Below are 17,091 nucleotides of genomic sequence, written 5' to 3' on the forward strand. Positions count from 1 at the left end.
GAATGGCGAGGCATTCCTACGGGTGGAAACTTTATTCCAAGGACACTTTCTCAGCACTTTAATAAATAAAGCAGATAACAGTGGAGACTTTCTCTTTAGCCTCCCCACAGACATTCAGGGCTATATGAAACTCAATTTGAAAACCACCGGCTTACAGTACAGAATTTGGCCACCTGCAAGGCCATTTTATGGCTACAGATAAGCATGTTTTGATCCTGGACTGCTTGGAACCTACTTCCCTATTCTCAGTAGATACTGGGTCACTTCATTTAAACATTTCTGTGAGTAGATTGCAACAGTGAAAATTTTAAACTGTTGAAACTTTTACACAATGATAATCTTTAGAGTCTAAGCCAGGGGTGGGCAAACTTTTTGACTCGAGGGCCACAATGGGTTCTTAAACTGGACCGGAGGGCCGGAACAAAAGCATGGATGGAGTGTTTGTGTGAACTAATATAAATTCAAAGTAAACATCATTACGTAAAAGGGTAGGGTCTTTTTTTTTTTTTTTTTTTTTTTAGTTTTATTCATTTCAAACGTGCCGGATTCGGCCCGCGGGCCGTAGTTTGCCCACGGCTGGTCTAAGCACTCTCAACAATTTAAAATTCTTATCTAGATATTAAAACAAGTCACACACACCAAAGTGCTGAATAAAAACCCTTAGACCCAAGGAAGAAAGCAAACTCATACACATCTTGTATAACAGCCCTCATTCAGGGAAATGACAAAGGGTAGCAACCACATTAAGCACCTATTTCTACACTCTTTAAGCTTGTGGAACTGACTGAATGAAGACACAATGTTTACTTTAGGTCAAAGAGGGAGTCAAATCATGAGGCAAATCATACTCACAGCCGCCGCAGTTTGTCAAGCCCAGAGAAAGCACCATTCATGTCCTCAATAGTCCAGGAAATTTCATTGTTCTTCAGATCCCTAATATAAAAGAGGGATGTTGTGAAACTGGTACTAGGTACTTAAGAGAATATGCAAGCATTCTCTTTAGGGACACACTCAGAAATCTAAGATCACCACCCAGGTGGCATGTAATTTGTAATAAATTCCTCATTAATTCCCCACATCATCTCCACCCCTTTCCAAACAATAGAAAATTCGCTCTCTCTCCCAACATAACTCCTACACCCTGTCCTCTTTTTAACACAGCATTTTAAGTTGTGTGGTTTTTTTGCCCAAAATCAGGACAGCTGACTCGAGCTCTATTAATTCCTCTATCAAGATGACTAAATTCTGAAAGACTTGAGTAGTCTGAAAAATACATTAAGCTTTAAAACCACTGTTCCAACCACATAAGCAGGCGTTCGCCAAAGCATACAGTACGTCTTTCAATTATGTAATGCTTCAAATAGTGAACAGAGCAAAAGCCTCTGACAGTGCAAAAATCAAAAGCCCATTGCACAACATTAAAATTAACATTTGCCGAGAGTTTTCAAAGGTCAGTTAATCAACTTCCGTTTCTTTCTCTTGGACAGAGATCAAGTCTGGATATAACTGGTATGAGATCTTTGTGCTCTGGGTAATTTTTAATCTGCATTTTCTAAAGAAAAATTAGTGAATTTGAAATTGTTTCCCTCTTGAGCAGTCACCAACTTCCTGGAGATCCTGAGAAGGCTAAGTATAATCACCAAAACAAGCTGATCACTGTCCTTTTTAATCCCTTTAAGAAACACACATGGGTGAAATGGACCAATTTTAATCAAACTGATCTGGGAAAGATTAAGACACTACTTCTGAGGCCGCACACATTTCCTTCACAACAAAGGAAATCTGCTGGGAGAAAAGTGGGCACATTTAGGAACCAATTAGGTTCCTGTACAGAGAGCAAAATGTGTAACTTACAAAGTCTTTAAACTGGAAAGCCCCCGGAAGGCACAATCAGCAATGTAGCTGACTTTGTTGTTCCCGATGTGCAGTGTATTTAGCAAGCTTAGGCCCAGGAAGCTTGAATCATCTAACCTCGACAAGTGATTGAACGTTAGGTCCCTGGAAAGGAAAAAGGAACAAAAACACACACCTATCATAGCTTTTACTTTCTAATTCGACATGATGAATGGTTTAAAGAAACAAAACAGGTAATATTAATGTAACCACATTAATCCTTATTCTAAAACTCTGCCCCCTTAATAATCCCCAGGTAAACATTATTCCTAATTTAAGAGAAACACCTCTATTTGAAAATAGCCATCACTCACTGCTTCAGCTCGTGTACCACAGACCTGAAGCATCCGAGTGGTCTCCAACTTATCACAACAAAAAATGCGACCAGGTTGCATGTGAAAAATGCTGTCACCTGGGATACTGTTATGAAAATTTCACAGATCGGTGGTAAGAAGCTCATGCTCTGGCATGATCCCTGCTCTCAAACTTGGGGAGAATAAAAGGCAACTCACAGCTCACTGAGTTTTTGGCAGAACTCCCAGGCATCAGGGCTGATCCTGTTGATGGCATTCTGGCTGAGATGAAGTTCCTGTAGCATCAGCAAGCCATAAAGCCAGCCTTTGGTGATCTCTGTTAGGTTGTTATGGTCCAGCTGCCTACAATGACAACACGAATCAAAAGCAGGATCAAGAGTTCATTATCTAGTCTCTTCAAAGGGGACCTATGATGACAGCCTATTACATATTCCTATTGTCACTAGTTAGCTTCTGTTAAAGACCTCAGCAAAAAACAAACAAACCATGTGCTTATAAATTCTCACTTTACCTGAGACAAAACTAAATTGATAAATGATTGGAAATGATGAGACTTTAACATGATAGGATTTCAAATAAAAGCTGCTGAATGTTGAGTGATCACACGACCTGGATAGGAATTATGATAAACCACACTTACAAGATCTCCATGTTGCTCAGCCCCCAAAAGGCTCCATCCATAAGTCTTGTTACTCCGTTTCTTTGCATTTTCAGAGACTTCAAAGCTCCCAGCCCTTGGAACGTGAGCCCATCTACATTTTTTATCTTGTTTCGGTTCAGTTCACTGCATTGGATGTTACAGTTAAATTGTTAGCTTATAGGACAAATTCTGGAGGTAGTAATAACATGTCACATTACTACAATGTAGTTACCCCAGCCAGTGTTAAATTACATATTGTCTTAAATTTCTAACTATTTTTATCCAGAAACATGTTGATTTATTAACAGTAAGTGAACTTCCTTCTGAAATGTGTGAATTTTTGAAATGATAAAATACTGAAACTAGACTACACTTTTATTTCAAAACTGTTGTCCACTCAGTATAAAAGTAAACAAACTAATATATTTTTTTTAATTACCTAGAATAATGAATGTTACACTCAGACACGAGGTCTTTTCAGGAACAGGGACAAATTTATCCTGTCCAATCTGCTTACAACAGTTGGTTACTCTCGTGATCCTTCACGTTTAATGCTTTCTCTTTAAGGCCGTCGTTCTCAACCTTGGTTGCACACTGGAATCACCTGGAGAGCTTTAAAAATTACTGAGGCCTGGATCTTACCCCCAGAGGTTCTAATATAATTGGTGCAGGGTGTGGCCTGGTCACTGGGATTTTTTAAAGCTCCCCAAGTGTCTGTAATGTGCAGCCAAGGTTGAAAACCACTATTTTGTAGGAGCCTTTTCGCAGATCATTCCACCATTATTAACGAGACAGTTCTTTACAGCCACTTAAGCTATCAGAGCCTCCTGGAGTTGTCGGCATTATTCTCATAAACCACAGCTGCTGAGAGCCCCCATGATTTCTCCAGTGCCACAATGACGCCTTTGTACAGAGGCTGCTCAATGATTACACTGTTCACTCTTTCGGCAACAATCTGACATGCCTTGTCAGGCAGGAGCTTGTACGAGGTGACTTAAGGCTGTTGTGATCCGGGGATTCCACAACTCTGGCTCTCAAAGGGAAGACAGCAACATCCCTGCTTCTAAACTCCTTCTGCCACATTGTGGCTTGTAGGGGACAGATACCAAGGGTGTAGAGGAGGTGAGGAAACATTACCTAAGTCTTAGGTCCTAAGAGATGTTTTACTTACAGGTGTTGCAGCTGGGGCAGTTTGAACATCTTGGGTGGTATAGCTGAGATCCGGTTCCTGTTCAGCTTCAACGCCAGGAGCGTGTTGGCCAAATTATCAAAACACCCAGGTTCCATCGACGTGATCCGGTTGCTGTTGATGTACCTGTTGAAAGTCTGAAGATGAGCTTCTCTTTCTGGTTTCTTTGGGAAGACAGAGTGCATGCATCGTCTGTGTTATAAAGAATCTCCACAGAACCTGACCACCAGCTGTAACAATGGACACTAAATAATCGCTCTGTAGGTCCTTGCGGACCAGTGCTGACTATGATTCACACACTCTGGTGGGGAAAGAGTAACTGGAAAATCTGAAAGTTATAAAAATTTGTTAGAGATGTTTACTCACTCTTTGGAAACTAATTTCTTTTTTATGAATGTATTAATAAAACAATAACTGAACAACAATGGTTTAAATCTGATTTCTTTTTAAAGAAGCAGTCTGTACCCCGTAAGTTCTCTAACAGTCAAGGGATGTCTAATTTTTGTAAGAGTAAAATGAAGGTTATGGTTGTTCAGATTTAAAGCAAATTATAAGTCAGTAAGAAAGTTATATTTTTGATATATCAGCAGTAAAATAAGCAGTTTGTTACATCTTAAAGTTGATTTTCTTGTTATAACATGATAGTTTCACCAAAACTAAATACTTCTGCTAAAGAAATCTTGACTTACAGATATTTGAGTTGTAGAGGTGGAAATGCAGTTTTAAGCTCTGAAATATTATTGTTGCTGAGGTCCAAAGTTTCCAGGGACTGAAAGTGTTTCAGCTGTTCAGGTAATATTTCAGCAATCCTGTTTCCAGCTCTGGAATGAACGAAAGCAAAGATAATAGGAGGGATGGTACGACAATCGGAAAGGTGAATAATATTCTCTATTCCTCACTTGCTCTCCAGAAAAAATGGAAAACTGCTCTAAACAGTACTTTTTAAAAGTTAAACAGCATCTCTCTAGTCACTTTAATTTTGAATTAAATAGTACGTTGTAACATTAGAATATAATATGAAGAACATCCCTATAAAAATACGGGCATGTTACCTAAATGCTATGCACTTCGGAGCAAAGATGGCTGCACTCTGACAGGAGGCTGAGTGCCCTTACTCCCAGCCACGGACTGGATTTACAGCTAAAATACCGCGCAGTCGGCTGGGAAAAACAAGAAAAGCATAGCTGATTGGACGTATTTTGACCGAGGAACACTGAAGACAAACAACGTAGAGAGTGCACCTATACAACAGCTCACACGATGTGGTAGGGCTGAGCCTCATAGCCTGAAAGGAGAGTCCTCCCATGAACGGGGCAACGGCAATCTAGATCCAATCACAACAGAAGAGTCCAAATAACCCACAAAAGGGACACGCCTCGAGCATACAGCTCAGAAGTACAAGGAAGACACACCGCTAGGTCCCACAGGACATTCACTACAAAAGCCCACCCCACAAGACAGGGAGTCAGAGCAAACATATCTAATACATAAATGCTATGCACTTACACTGCTTTTTCTTTGTTATTTGGTTAATATCCATTCTTCCTTTTCCTTTTTATTGAACAGTATCAATAATCAATAATCAACAGGCACTAATCTGCTAGCTCCCTCTTCCTTCTTCTTGATTCCTCATCTGCCTGTAATTCTTCGCTTGGAAAGTACCCACACTTCAATACTCATCAGACCAAGGCTTTTCAAAAGCCATTCTAGAAAGATCTCTTTTTTCTTTAAGAAATAACAAGTTTCAATACATTTCCACCGTCTTCCAAACCAGTGGATGTGTTTCAGGGCTCAGAATTTGATACAGTACTACACAGGAGCATCTCAGTTTACGTAATCACTGGTAGTAATTACACTTAAAATTTTTGACATGGCCCTGGCCGGTTTGGCTCAGTGGATAGAGCGTCGGCCTGCGGCCTGAAGGGTCCCGGGTTCGGTTCCAGTCAAGGGCATGTGCCTTGGCTGCGGGCACATCCCCGGTGGGGGTGTGTGCAGGGGGCAGCTGATCGATGTTTCTCATCGATGTTTCTGACTCTCTGTTCCTCTCCCTTTCCCTCTGTGAAAAATCAATAAAATATATTTACAAGAAAAAAAATTTTGACATTAAGTCCTGAATACCAAACCAGAACGTCCAACGTGGTAGCTCCATGCGGCTCTTTAAATTTAAGTAAAATCCAATGTTAAAATTCAATTCTTTAGTCATCGTAGCCACATCTCAAGTCCTCAGTAGCCACGGGTGTCCGGGGGCTGTCAAACAGGACAGTACGCACACAGAACATCTCTATCACTGTGGAAAGTTCTATTGGCGAGCACTGTACTAGACTACAAATTAAAAAAAAAAAAAAAGAGGCCAAGGCAAAGCTCTAAAGAGGCCATCAATACAACAGATTCCAAGGCGAAAGTCAGCGTTAAATAGCCATGTTGCTAGAAAAGAGGAATTATACTGAGGTGAGGGTCATCTTAATTGCTATATCAGATCTTTGTCTTTTCAGTCATTTGGCAGAGGAAATAGCACGTGAAGGTAGAAAGGTTGGGAAGGTAACAGTCTACCTACAAACAAAAGGTCTTCTCTTTACAACCCACCCAAGAACAATAAAACACTCTGAAGGCAGAACTCTGTATGCAAGACAAGTCACATGCTGGCATTTCTAAACCTAGTCTGCAGTTAACCTCTGCTTAGTGAGAAAACTTAGAAGATGTATCTCATATACGTATGTTTCTTACCAACAGATATAGTTCTATGGTGTTGAGTTTATTAAGCTTTTTTGCATTATTGTAAGTCACAGTCCTCTCACCATCTCAGAAAGCTCCTGAGGTAGGTTCAACTTGATGTATTTTCCACAGAGTCCTGTGCTGTGTTCTTCCTAGCCCTTACCCTGGCGGCCTTGTCTGTCATGCTGTGCACTACCCCCTCCATGCAGGGATATGTCTCTACACCTCTATCTTGGAATGTGCATGGAATCTAATCATGTCGAAGATGTATTATTAGATTCCAAGCTCTACGCTAAGCATTTTTCAATATATATATTTGCCACTTAACCACAACAACATTTCTCTGGTATAGATATTACAGTTAAAACTAGGAAATTAAAGCTTTTAATCTAATAGCGCAAGCACTCCCAAAGCACCTCACAGAGTAAGTCCTTATTGGTCCCAAGGCCATCTCTGAAGGCTTGTTTCATGGCATACAGTTTCAAAGGTATTTTGACAATTAAGGCCTCATGGGGAGATGCACTAAAGAAATGCCTACGACTTCCCACCCTTGTAAAAATGCTGTCCTTCTGGTTTCAAACTAATGTGGGAATCCACCCTGGCTCACTGAGGCACTGTCATGCCACAGCAAGGAAGCCCTGGAAATGCCTCAGCTGTGTTTGCACACAAGGTAGATCAGAGCGGGGCCAGGGTTCTGCATGTGCCTGGCACCCATCACAGAAGAACTCCCTGAATGCGTGCAAACTTCAGGTGTGGCTTTCCTCACAAAACAGAATAAGGTTGTTACGTTTTCTATGTAGACAACTAATGAAACTTCTCAAAGCCGTGCTGAAATCCTCCCTATGCCACTTTCAAGGGCTGTGGGGGAAATCTTTTTTTTTTTGATCCAAGTCATCTGAGAATCTAACCCCACTGTAAAGTAATTCTATACAAGGTAACAAGGTGATGCATATGGTAAGAGCTAAACTTTTGTGATAACAGTAAGGTGAAAAACACACATACAAGGCACAAATATCAAGGCCTCAGATTCCCATAACGTCTTACAGACTTTGTTTAGAGTTAAGTCAGCCATGACCTCTGATTCTGACCATTTCCCACATCTGGATTCACCAGTGTATGAGCTCCTTGATCTAGTTGTGAGGTACAGGGCGATGCAAGTGAGACAATTAGTCAATTTCTAGGTCCCGGAGATGGATTCAGTCCAAGAGACAAGCCACAGGGCCTTAGGGTTAGTGTGTGTGGGTTAAACAAAACCACGCTTTAGGGGGCAAAAATGTTCGCTTAAATACATAAGCCAACTGTTTGCATTACCAGGATGTCCTCCCACAATCAGTGGAGTAACCCTGAAGTGCCCAAGTCACCTCCCCCCATCTCCACCTCCCTCCCGTCCCCAGCCAGTACCTCCCATTAAACTCTACATCTGGTTTTGGCCCCCAGGCTGTCTGGGGCTAGTACAGCTAGACTTATATTTAACAACAACAAAAAGAAAATGCTCAGCTTTAGTTTTCTGCAATAAACGAAGCAAATTGGTTTTTTGTGGGAAGGGGTGGGGGACCCACAGGTGTCTATCCCCTTGGTCAAATAAGGCTACGAGTTAGATAACAGGCCTTACAATCTTTGGTTTATATATTCGTTTGTTTATAAGGTAATTATGAACAAGGTATTAAAACTGCCAATTACTTGAGTGACGAATAAAATTTTCCTTGCAGTGAAAGTATGCTCCAGCCAAAGCCAGCCATTTCCTGAGCTGCACACCTCCTAAACTGCAGTGTGAAAGTGCTCAGTTACAGACGGGGCGGCACAGTGCCGTCTTTGTCAGCACCGCTCCCCGGCACAAAAATCCCTCACAACTGCCAGGATAATAGTCCCTGTATCACAGAATCCGGCCTCTGTCCTCATGGAGCTGAACTGAATCCAAATACCAGTTTCACATTAGCTCTCAGACTTAACTGGCCAATAACTACCTGATATGCACCAGTTTTGTTTTTGTTTTTAAAGCCATGCTTTATATCATGAAAGGGTTTTTTTTAAAAAGGAGACAGCTACATTTAAAACACTAGATTAAAAACTCTTTTTAATCACCTAAAACCCTCCATCTAAACACGTCTGATACTAAGAGTGGGCCACAATTAGCCACTTCTAGAAGACAAAGATTTAATTCAAATTCAGCGTTCATTTTTTCGCCAAATATGGATACCTACCAAAATTGATGGGCACATTAAAAGCACTGCTGTTAATGTTTTTGGCGGGAAGTATGAATTGCTTTAACAAAACAACAACAATAACAAAAGCCAAACTGTGTGAATGTCTTTTTCCATTACTTAAGTTAATGTGAAAATGCCACCTTTGCATTGTTCAAAAACCACACTATGGTACTGTAAGCATTGGTGTTTCAATCCATCTTAAAGACTACGAATATTTTGGTCTTCTCTGCTTGTTGACAGTACAAGGTGTTCCACGGTTAATCACTGCCGAGGTCAAGTATAATCAGTCCCTTGTGGACAGACACAGACCTGGGGTCCTGGTCGGCTGGAATGCTCAGGGTTCCCTCAGGCTTCTCAGAGCCACAGCAAACACAGTCCCAGGTATTTCAGCCGTGGCTTCTCAGGCCCAGCAATAAAGGCTTCATTTTTTACTAACTTCACCTTTCAGCCTACTTTGCCAAAGGCCTTTAAATGTAGAGGCAAACATGACTGACCATTTTGTATGATGACATTTGTTCTGAGAGTGCTCAAGATCTAATAATGAAGGAGGCAGATATGGTCCCTGACCTCACAGAGCTGAAATTGCCGTGGGGTCAGGAGAAAAGGCAGGCAAACGGGAGTGGTCACGGAAGTGACAAGTGCTATGATAAGGAAGTAGTGGAGTGGAAGAGGGAAGGGCAGCCTCCTAGCAAGTGGTGGGAACAGGGTGCAGGAGGTCAGCAGCACTTCCCACAGCCAGGAGCCCCCTAGTGTTCCAAGCAGAAGCAAGCAAGAGTGAGGCAAGGCTTGACTCCCTTTGAGGAAGTGAAAGAAAAAAAGACAGCCTTGATGGCTGAAGTATAGTGTTCATGGGTGGAGACTGCAGACAGAGGAAGTTCAAGCGTGAGGTGCTGGCAGGAGATAACAGTAGGCCAGATGGGCATGCTGTCAGGCATGTGGGCATGTGGCTTCTATCTGAGGATCAAGTAGGAAGAGGAGGACGGAGGCTTTCAAATGGTGGGGTGACAATCACAAGTGCATTTTGGAAAGGTTGCTCTGGCAGCACTGGGTAGAAGGACTGGGTGGGAGGCAGGCAGCACCAGGTGCCGGAGCAGCACCAGGTGCCGGAGCACCCCCAGGAGGTGCAGAGGACACATGACGGCACGTTGGGATGACGGTGACTGTGTGCCTAGATGTCCCCTTTGGGTTTCCCAGGGCCCAGGCTGTGCTTTTCTTCTGCCCTGACATACAAGCTTGGGTTTCCAGCTCTGTCGTCTCTGGCACTACTGGAATTCTCATTCCCTCCACAGTGCTCCGTATCGCTGATACGGGAGGCCTTCTAATGCACCGAGCACAGACGGTGGTCCTCTCTTGCTCAGGTGTGAGATGCTGACTAGAAGAGCCAGTATTGACATTTTAGTGTGCCTACAGTCCAGTGATGGCGAACCTTTGACACGCGTGTCAGAGGTGACACGTGAACTCGTTTTTTTGGTTGATTTTTCTTTGTTAAATGGCATTTAAATATATAAAATAAATATCAAAAATATAAGTCTTTGTTTTACTATGGTTGCAAAGATCAAAAAATTTCTATATGTGACACGGCACCAGAGTTAAGTTAGGGTTTTTCAAAATGCTGACACACCAAGCTCAAAAGGTTTGCCATCACTGCTATCGTCACTAGGGAAATAGAGAAATGTATTCTTCTCATATATAAGAAATGCGCTTATTTGTTCTGATACTGTGAACACCTCCACTAAATGTAAATCCGGACTAAGTTAATAACAGTAAAATATAACTCATGAGGTTAGTGACATAACCACTCAGTATGATGATGACTGGCTTTACTTTTTGACTCACTGTGACCTCCAGAAAGCATAAGCGTCTCAAAAGAACCTCATGTACTCATAGGTGGATATAGATGCTGTTAGTTTATTTCCAGAGTTTGAAAGGAGAGTCACAGAGTGAAATATTCTTTGTTAGCGAGGAACCAGAATATCAGGTTTTTTCACACTGGAATTCCTGAACCAATTAAACTGTAACTTCTTGGTGAATAAGAAGTGTCTGTCAATCGTTCCAACTGTCTCCAACAGGAAGCTTAAGGCTTTGCAGCTGGGAGGTGTAAAGATGTGCAATCTTGGCTATTTAGAGAAGGTATGTGCGTGTGGCACTTTCCTTACAGAGAGGGTGTGCTCAGTGAAATTTAATTTGAAACTATGTTTTTATATGTTGCAATGCCCTCTTTTCTTAGAATGCATTTCTCCAACCCCATCCCTTAAGTCCAATTCAGTTATTGCAACTGACAAATTGCTGAATCCATGGTCATTCCATACAACCACCGAGCAAGTATATTAACTGTATCGACTGGGAGAGTCGGCCTGGCCCCAAGGAAATTCTGATTTCTATACATAACTTGCAAGCAACCAGTTTAACATCATTTATAAAGGAATTACAAGTTGTTAAAGAAAACACTACATTTTGCAAACACTTTAAAGGGCACTGATACTTCCAACAATAACTCCCCCTCCCCCGCCCCACAAAAAGAAAGCTTCCTTGGAAACGATCTTGGCTAGAATACTAACACCCCATAATATTAGGTTTCTTTAAACAGAGAGACTTGCCAAGCAAAGAACCTCTTCCATGCAGATAAAAATAAACTCTCTGCTCATCTTTTTTCTAAAAAAGTAATTAAGTTTCATTAAAAGAACACGTTTAGACTGGTCCACTGGTACTGTGGCATCAAAGAATAAAGCCAAATGAGGCAGCTTCAGCAAGGAGAAAGATTCTGGATTAAGAATTACTGATACTAAGCAGCAAATGAGCCACTGTGAGGGGCAAAGAGTCAGTTCTCTCAGCTAAAAGCCAGGTCAATATAAAATATAATTATCTTTTGGACCATGAACATCATAATGATGGCCACAATGTCTTAATAAAATAATCAGGGCCCTATTAAATAAGGCAATTATAACACATGTTAAAAATGAAAAAAGAAATGAGTCAAAAAGCCATTCACACTGGATACAAAACAACTCTTTTTTGATCCCCAAGTGTAAATTCAATTTAGTCCTTTATATAAGCAAATTTAAGAGCAAGTTTTTCCATTTAGGATGCTAAAGAAGATACTTACTGAACAATTATTGTAATCTGAAACGATTTAATTACATGCAATAAAAATTAACTCTAGTGACATTTAAAATCTCCCCGTCTTTTGAGGCAGAGGTGCTCCCTGGCCATCTCCATGTGCCAGACCAGTGTTATGGTTCAGCTGGGAGTCTGAGCCTTCCCGTTAGCTTGTGACTTACTTGTGAGTGGAGAGAACTCCTGATTCATTTCTGGTTCCACCACGTCGGGACTAAATGAATGGGTTCAAGACCCTGAAGTGACTGGCCATGATTAGTCCAGAAACTCTAGTCTAGATCAAAGTTCAGAGTAGCCCCTAAGGATTTATGTACCTTGAGGTTCTAGATGCACATGTACGTCCGAAAATGTTACGGCCACTATAGCCATCACCCAGCAAAAGGAAACATAAACCTCTGATCCTATACACTAACCAACCCGTTAAATTGTAGGAGCTCCTTTTTTATTATTATTTTTTTTAAGTAGTGTCTCTTTGAAGCACCAATTCAGACCACAGTTCCCCAGCAAGGGGACGCTGATGCTGCTCTGATTCACTACACTTTGATTTTCTCACCTGTCAACAAGAGGAAAAGAATGATCTCTTCCAGCTCGAAGAAGCTGAGATTCTGGGTGTGGATGGCAAACACTGGAAGTGACAAGGTTTGCTGCAGAGGCGTCACACAATCATGCCGAAGCTGCAGCCTTTTAGAGAACCCCGGGCTCACTTTGGGGGCGCCACATCTTTACTCTGTGGGAGTCCCACTGCCTGGCTGCCCAGCCTTCCTTGGTTTACTCCCTCATTTCCCTGGGGCAGAGCACAGCCTCCATTAGCTTTCCAAGAAACCATGCATAGGTGTGTAGGTGTGTGTGTGTGTGTGTGTGCGCGCGCGTGTGTGTGCACGCGTTTCATGTGTGGAATATCTTCAAAGATTGACAGTTTGGGTGTGTACAGAGTTTATATTAGACACGCTTTCCCCTTAGGATTTGAAGACAATGTTTTGCTCTATTATTGCCCTTACTACATAGCTGTGAGTCTGAGGAGCCAGAGGCGGTTCTGATTCTCTATCCCAGTGTTTCTTCAACTTCAGCAGGTATCGGAATTGTGGGACAGGGACTTCTTGAAGCAAGACTGGTGAGCCCACCTGCAGGGTTTCTCTTTAGGTCTGGGTGGAGCCTGGGGATCTGCATTTTGCCAGGTTCCCACATGATGATGATATTGCTAGGAGCACCCTTGGGGGAACCACTGGCGATCCTTATAGCTGATCTGCTCCCCTGCCCCCCTCCTCTCAGGGCTTCTCTTTACCTCTGGTATTCTGCAAATGCACAGTAATGACCCTTAACGTAGGTTTTGTTTTTTTCTTGTTTGCTGGCGCACTTTCAACCTACAAATGTGTTTCTCAGTTCTGGGGAATTTTTTGGTATCTTTGATAATTCTCCCCCTCCTATGTACACAGACCTCCCTTGTGGCATACCGATTAGATAGGTATTAGACTTCCCAGTGGATCTCCCTTTTCATTTTTATCTCCCCTCTTCCATCCCTTTGTCTTTTGGTTCTTCTTTTTGAGAATTTTTCAACTTTTTTCCAACCTTTCTATTACCTTTTAATAGTGTCTGTTATTGTATTTTTAATGGCCGAATTCCTCCTTATTTTCATTATTATTATTATTATTATTATTATTATTACTAGGGGCCCGGTGCATGAAATTCGTGCACTGGGTGTGTGTGTGTGTGTGTGTGTGTGTGTGTGTGTGTGCGTGTGTGTGTGGAGTGTCCCTAAGCCCAGCCTGCCCCCTCTCACATACTGGGAGCCCTCAGGCGTTGACCCCCATCACCCTCCAATCGCAGGATCGGCCCCTTGCCCAGGCCTGACGCCTCCGCCAGAGGTGTCAGGCTTGGACAGGGGACCCCCATCTTCCCCTGATCACTGGCTCTGGCCCCCGCCCAGGCCTGAGGCCTCTGGCCCAGGAATCATGCCTGGGCAGGGGACCCCCATCTCCCTCTGATCGCTTGCTCCACCCCCCGCCCAAGCCTGACGCCTCTGACCCAGGCTTCAGGCCTGGGCAAGGGGACCATCATATCCCCCCAATCCCCGGCTCAGCCCCCCACCCAGGCCTGATGCCTCGGCCAGAGGAGTTGACCCTCATCACCCTCCGATCACCAATCACCGGATCGGCCCCTTGACCAAGCCTGAGGCCTCCAGCAGAGGTGTCAGGCCTGGGCAGGGGACCCCCAGCTCCCCGCGGTTACAGGCTCCGCCCCTGCCCAGGCCTAATGCCTCTGGCCTAGGCGTCCGGCCCGGGCAGCGGGGACCTGCAGCTGCAGCGGCCCCGCGATCGTGGGCTTCGCTTTAGGCCCAGGCAAGGGACCCCTAGCTCCCGGGACTGCCAGCTTCGACCGTGCCCAGCTCCCATCGCTGGCTCCACCCCTACTTCCTGCTATCACTGGCCAGGGCGGCAAAGGCGCCTGATTCTCTGATCATGGCTGGGGGGCAGGGCAAAGGCGGCCCCAGGGCCGCCTTTGCCCTGCCCCCCAGCTCTTAGCTCCCCCCTGGGTTTCCGATCACTGTCAGTGGCAGGGGGCTTCTTCCTGCCTTCCCTTTCGCCTCCCTGCATTGTGCCTACATATGCAAATTAACCGCCATCTTGTTGGCAGTTAACTGCCAATCTTAGTTGGCAGTTAATTTGCATATAGCCCTGATTAGCCAATGAAAAGGGTATCGTCGTACGCCAATTACCATTTTTCTCTTTTATTAGATAGGATTATTATTATTATTATTATTATTATTATTATTTACCATTCTTTTTTGTCTTCGGCCACGGTCTAGAGCGCCAGTTCCGAGACCAGAGACAAACAAGGCACAGTTCCTGTAGTCGCGGCCTGATGGGAAAGGCAGCCACGAGCCACTGACAATGGCGAGTCCACGTGGTGTGGGACGTGCACTAACAGGTTTGCACCTGCCCACCAGTGCTGCCCCACCCTTCTTCCCAGTCCAGTCCCCTCGCCACCTTTCAGATCTCATAGGACCCCTGCACCTCCCCGCTCGCCCGCCCCATTGCTCTCCCTTCCTCTCAGGACCCTGAACCCTTCTCCTATTTACCATTCTTTTATCTCCAGAGACATTAGGTTGTTCTGAAGTTCCCTTCTCCTTCCATCAGGTATCCTTCTCCCGTTCCTTTCGGACTCTGACTTCATTGTTAGAAACGTCCTCAAAAGTCTGGGGATCACTGGCTACCAGTTCGTATTTAATGAAAAGCTTATTAAGGGCTGTGAGTAGAATGGACCTGTTGACTGTGAGTCCCGGTCATCTCCACGTCTTATTGCTCAAATCCTGCAATTTCAAGTCTAGGGCTGGGAGGGCGAACAGGAAAATGAGCTGAGGGAGGGGGTGTCAGTACTCTCAGTACTCAGGTTTTACTTCATTTCACTGGTTGCAGAATCGGCTGCCCTCAGCCCCCCCCCCCCCTTGCCCAGCTGGGCCTGTGTCCCAAATTACTGAGATATTCTGTTTCAGATCTCCAGAGAGTACATTTCCAATCTTCTGTCTATACCAGGGGAGGGGCAGTCACTGGGCTTTGAATTTTAGAGGAGGAACCCGGAGGTCTTACTGCTTCTTATAAAAGAGGCTTAACCAATCCCCCATTTCTAGTCTTACTCTGCACCCCACCTTTACAGGTCTTGAGTTTCTGAACTATTCTGAGGTTCTGCAGCCAAAAGTAAAAAAAAAAAAAAAAAATGTTTGCTTCTTTTGGGATCCACTCCAGCTTCTCTCTGAAGTCAGGTACAGTTTGCCTGTTTGCTTGCAAAATTTTTGTGGTGTCTTTCATTTGAACTGTCTCCTATTCTCTCTTTGTTCCCATCAATGTGCATCCCTTTAATTTCATTTTAAGGGAATTTAGGAAGTTGCAGAGTTAAATGAATGCATTCAGTCCACCATCTGTATTAAAAGGGGTACAGAGTGAACAGTCAAGGGTAGGTGCCGCAGAATAATAGTATAATTCATCTAATAGATGACTCGTGATCCCAAACCTCTCAACGTGCTAAAATGATGGTCTAGAAGCAACCAGAGGAATTAAGCTGGGATAAGGCAGTGTTTTGGATTTTTAATCCATCATTTCAAAAGGCCAATCTGAAAGCAATGTAATGAAAGTGACAATAGGCTTGGGGATGCCAGCTGATGACAACTCCATCTGAGACAATACTACAACACGGTCCATCAGATGCCAATAAAATCTTAAGCTTCATTAATTTCCAGTATTTGGGGCAAGAGTGATAATGGTCCAACCATATTCTGTATTAAGACCACAGCTCTAATATTTGTTCTGGGCACAATATTTTACACTGCCACACTAGACGAGGTGTATGTGGGGAAGACTTTAAAAATCTAGACCTACACTGGCCAGTACAACAGCCACTGCCTGTGTAAATTATTTAAGTTAAATTGAAAATTCAGCAACATGAGCCACATTTCCAGTGCTCAGCACCCACGTGGCTGCCCAGTGGCAGCGCAGACACGGCATACTCCCCTGATGGCAGAGAGCTACTGCAGAGCCCTGGCCGAGCCCCCAGCTCATACAGGAAATCGGAATTGGACTCTGAGCTGGGGAAAAGAAGGCTTTATGAAAACCGTATATTGTGAGCCTAGTTTTATAATGCAGAAATAGAAGGAAGCTGTTCTCTCCAGCACATAGAACTAGGACAATAGGTACAGGAGCCACAGAAGGGCAGAGCACAACAAATAAAAAGTCCTAGCAATTAGAACTATTCACAGTGGAAGGGCTGCTCCCCAAGAAGTGAGCTTTTGTCCCTGGATGTGCTCAAGGGGAGGCTGGGTAACCTCTCTTTCAGAGGTTTCTCCATGGAGAGAAACGTCTCTTCCAATTCTAAGTTACTAAGATTGAGTACAGACACTCAACACCAACAAAAAATGAGTTATGACCAGTTATATAATATAGCAAACTGTTTCTAATTCCTCTCTCCTTATTTTTGGATACACTAATGGGGATGGTGGTGAGGAACTGAAAGCAAAAAAAGACAGGAGAAGGAGAA

At 43.5% G+C, this 17,091-nt stretch overlaps 1 protein-coding gene across 4 annotated transcripts in view; it reads right to left on the reverse strand.

Moving 5' to 3' along the window:
- The window catches only part of LRIG3 (leucine rich repeats and immunoglobulin like domains 3), a 49,322-nt gene that overhangs the window by 14,147 nt on the left and 18,084 nt on the right, over positions 1-17,091 (reverse strand). For all 4 annotated transcript variants that reach the window (XM_059683438.1, XM_059683437.1, XM_059683436.1 and 1 more), the window contains exons 4-9: positions 4,726-4,857; positions 4,019-4,162; positions 2,848-2,991; positions 2,406-2,549; positions 1,855-1,998; positions 853-933 (exon numbers count right to left, since the gene is read on the reverse strand). In XM_059683438.1, the coding sequence (XP_059539421.1) occupies positions 853-933; positions 1,855-1,998; positions 2,406-2,549; positions 2,848-2,991; positions 4,019-4,162; positions 4,726-4,857 (789 nt within the window). The remainder of the gene's footprint in view (positions 1-852; positions 934-1,854; positions 1,999-2,405; positions 2,550-2,847; positions 2,992-4,018; positions 4,163-4,725; positions 4,858-17,091) is intronic.

The sequence above is a fragment of the Myotis daubentonii genome, chromosome 2 (genome assembly GCF_963259705.1).
Source record: "Myotis daubentonii chromosome 2, mMyoDau2.1, whole genome shotgun sequence".
In the NCBI taxonomy this organism is placed as follows: Eukaryota; Metazoa; Chordata; class Mammalia; order Chiroptera; family Vespertilionidae; genus Myotis; species Myotis daubentonii.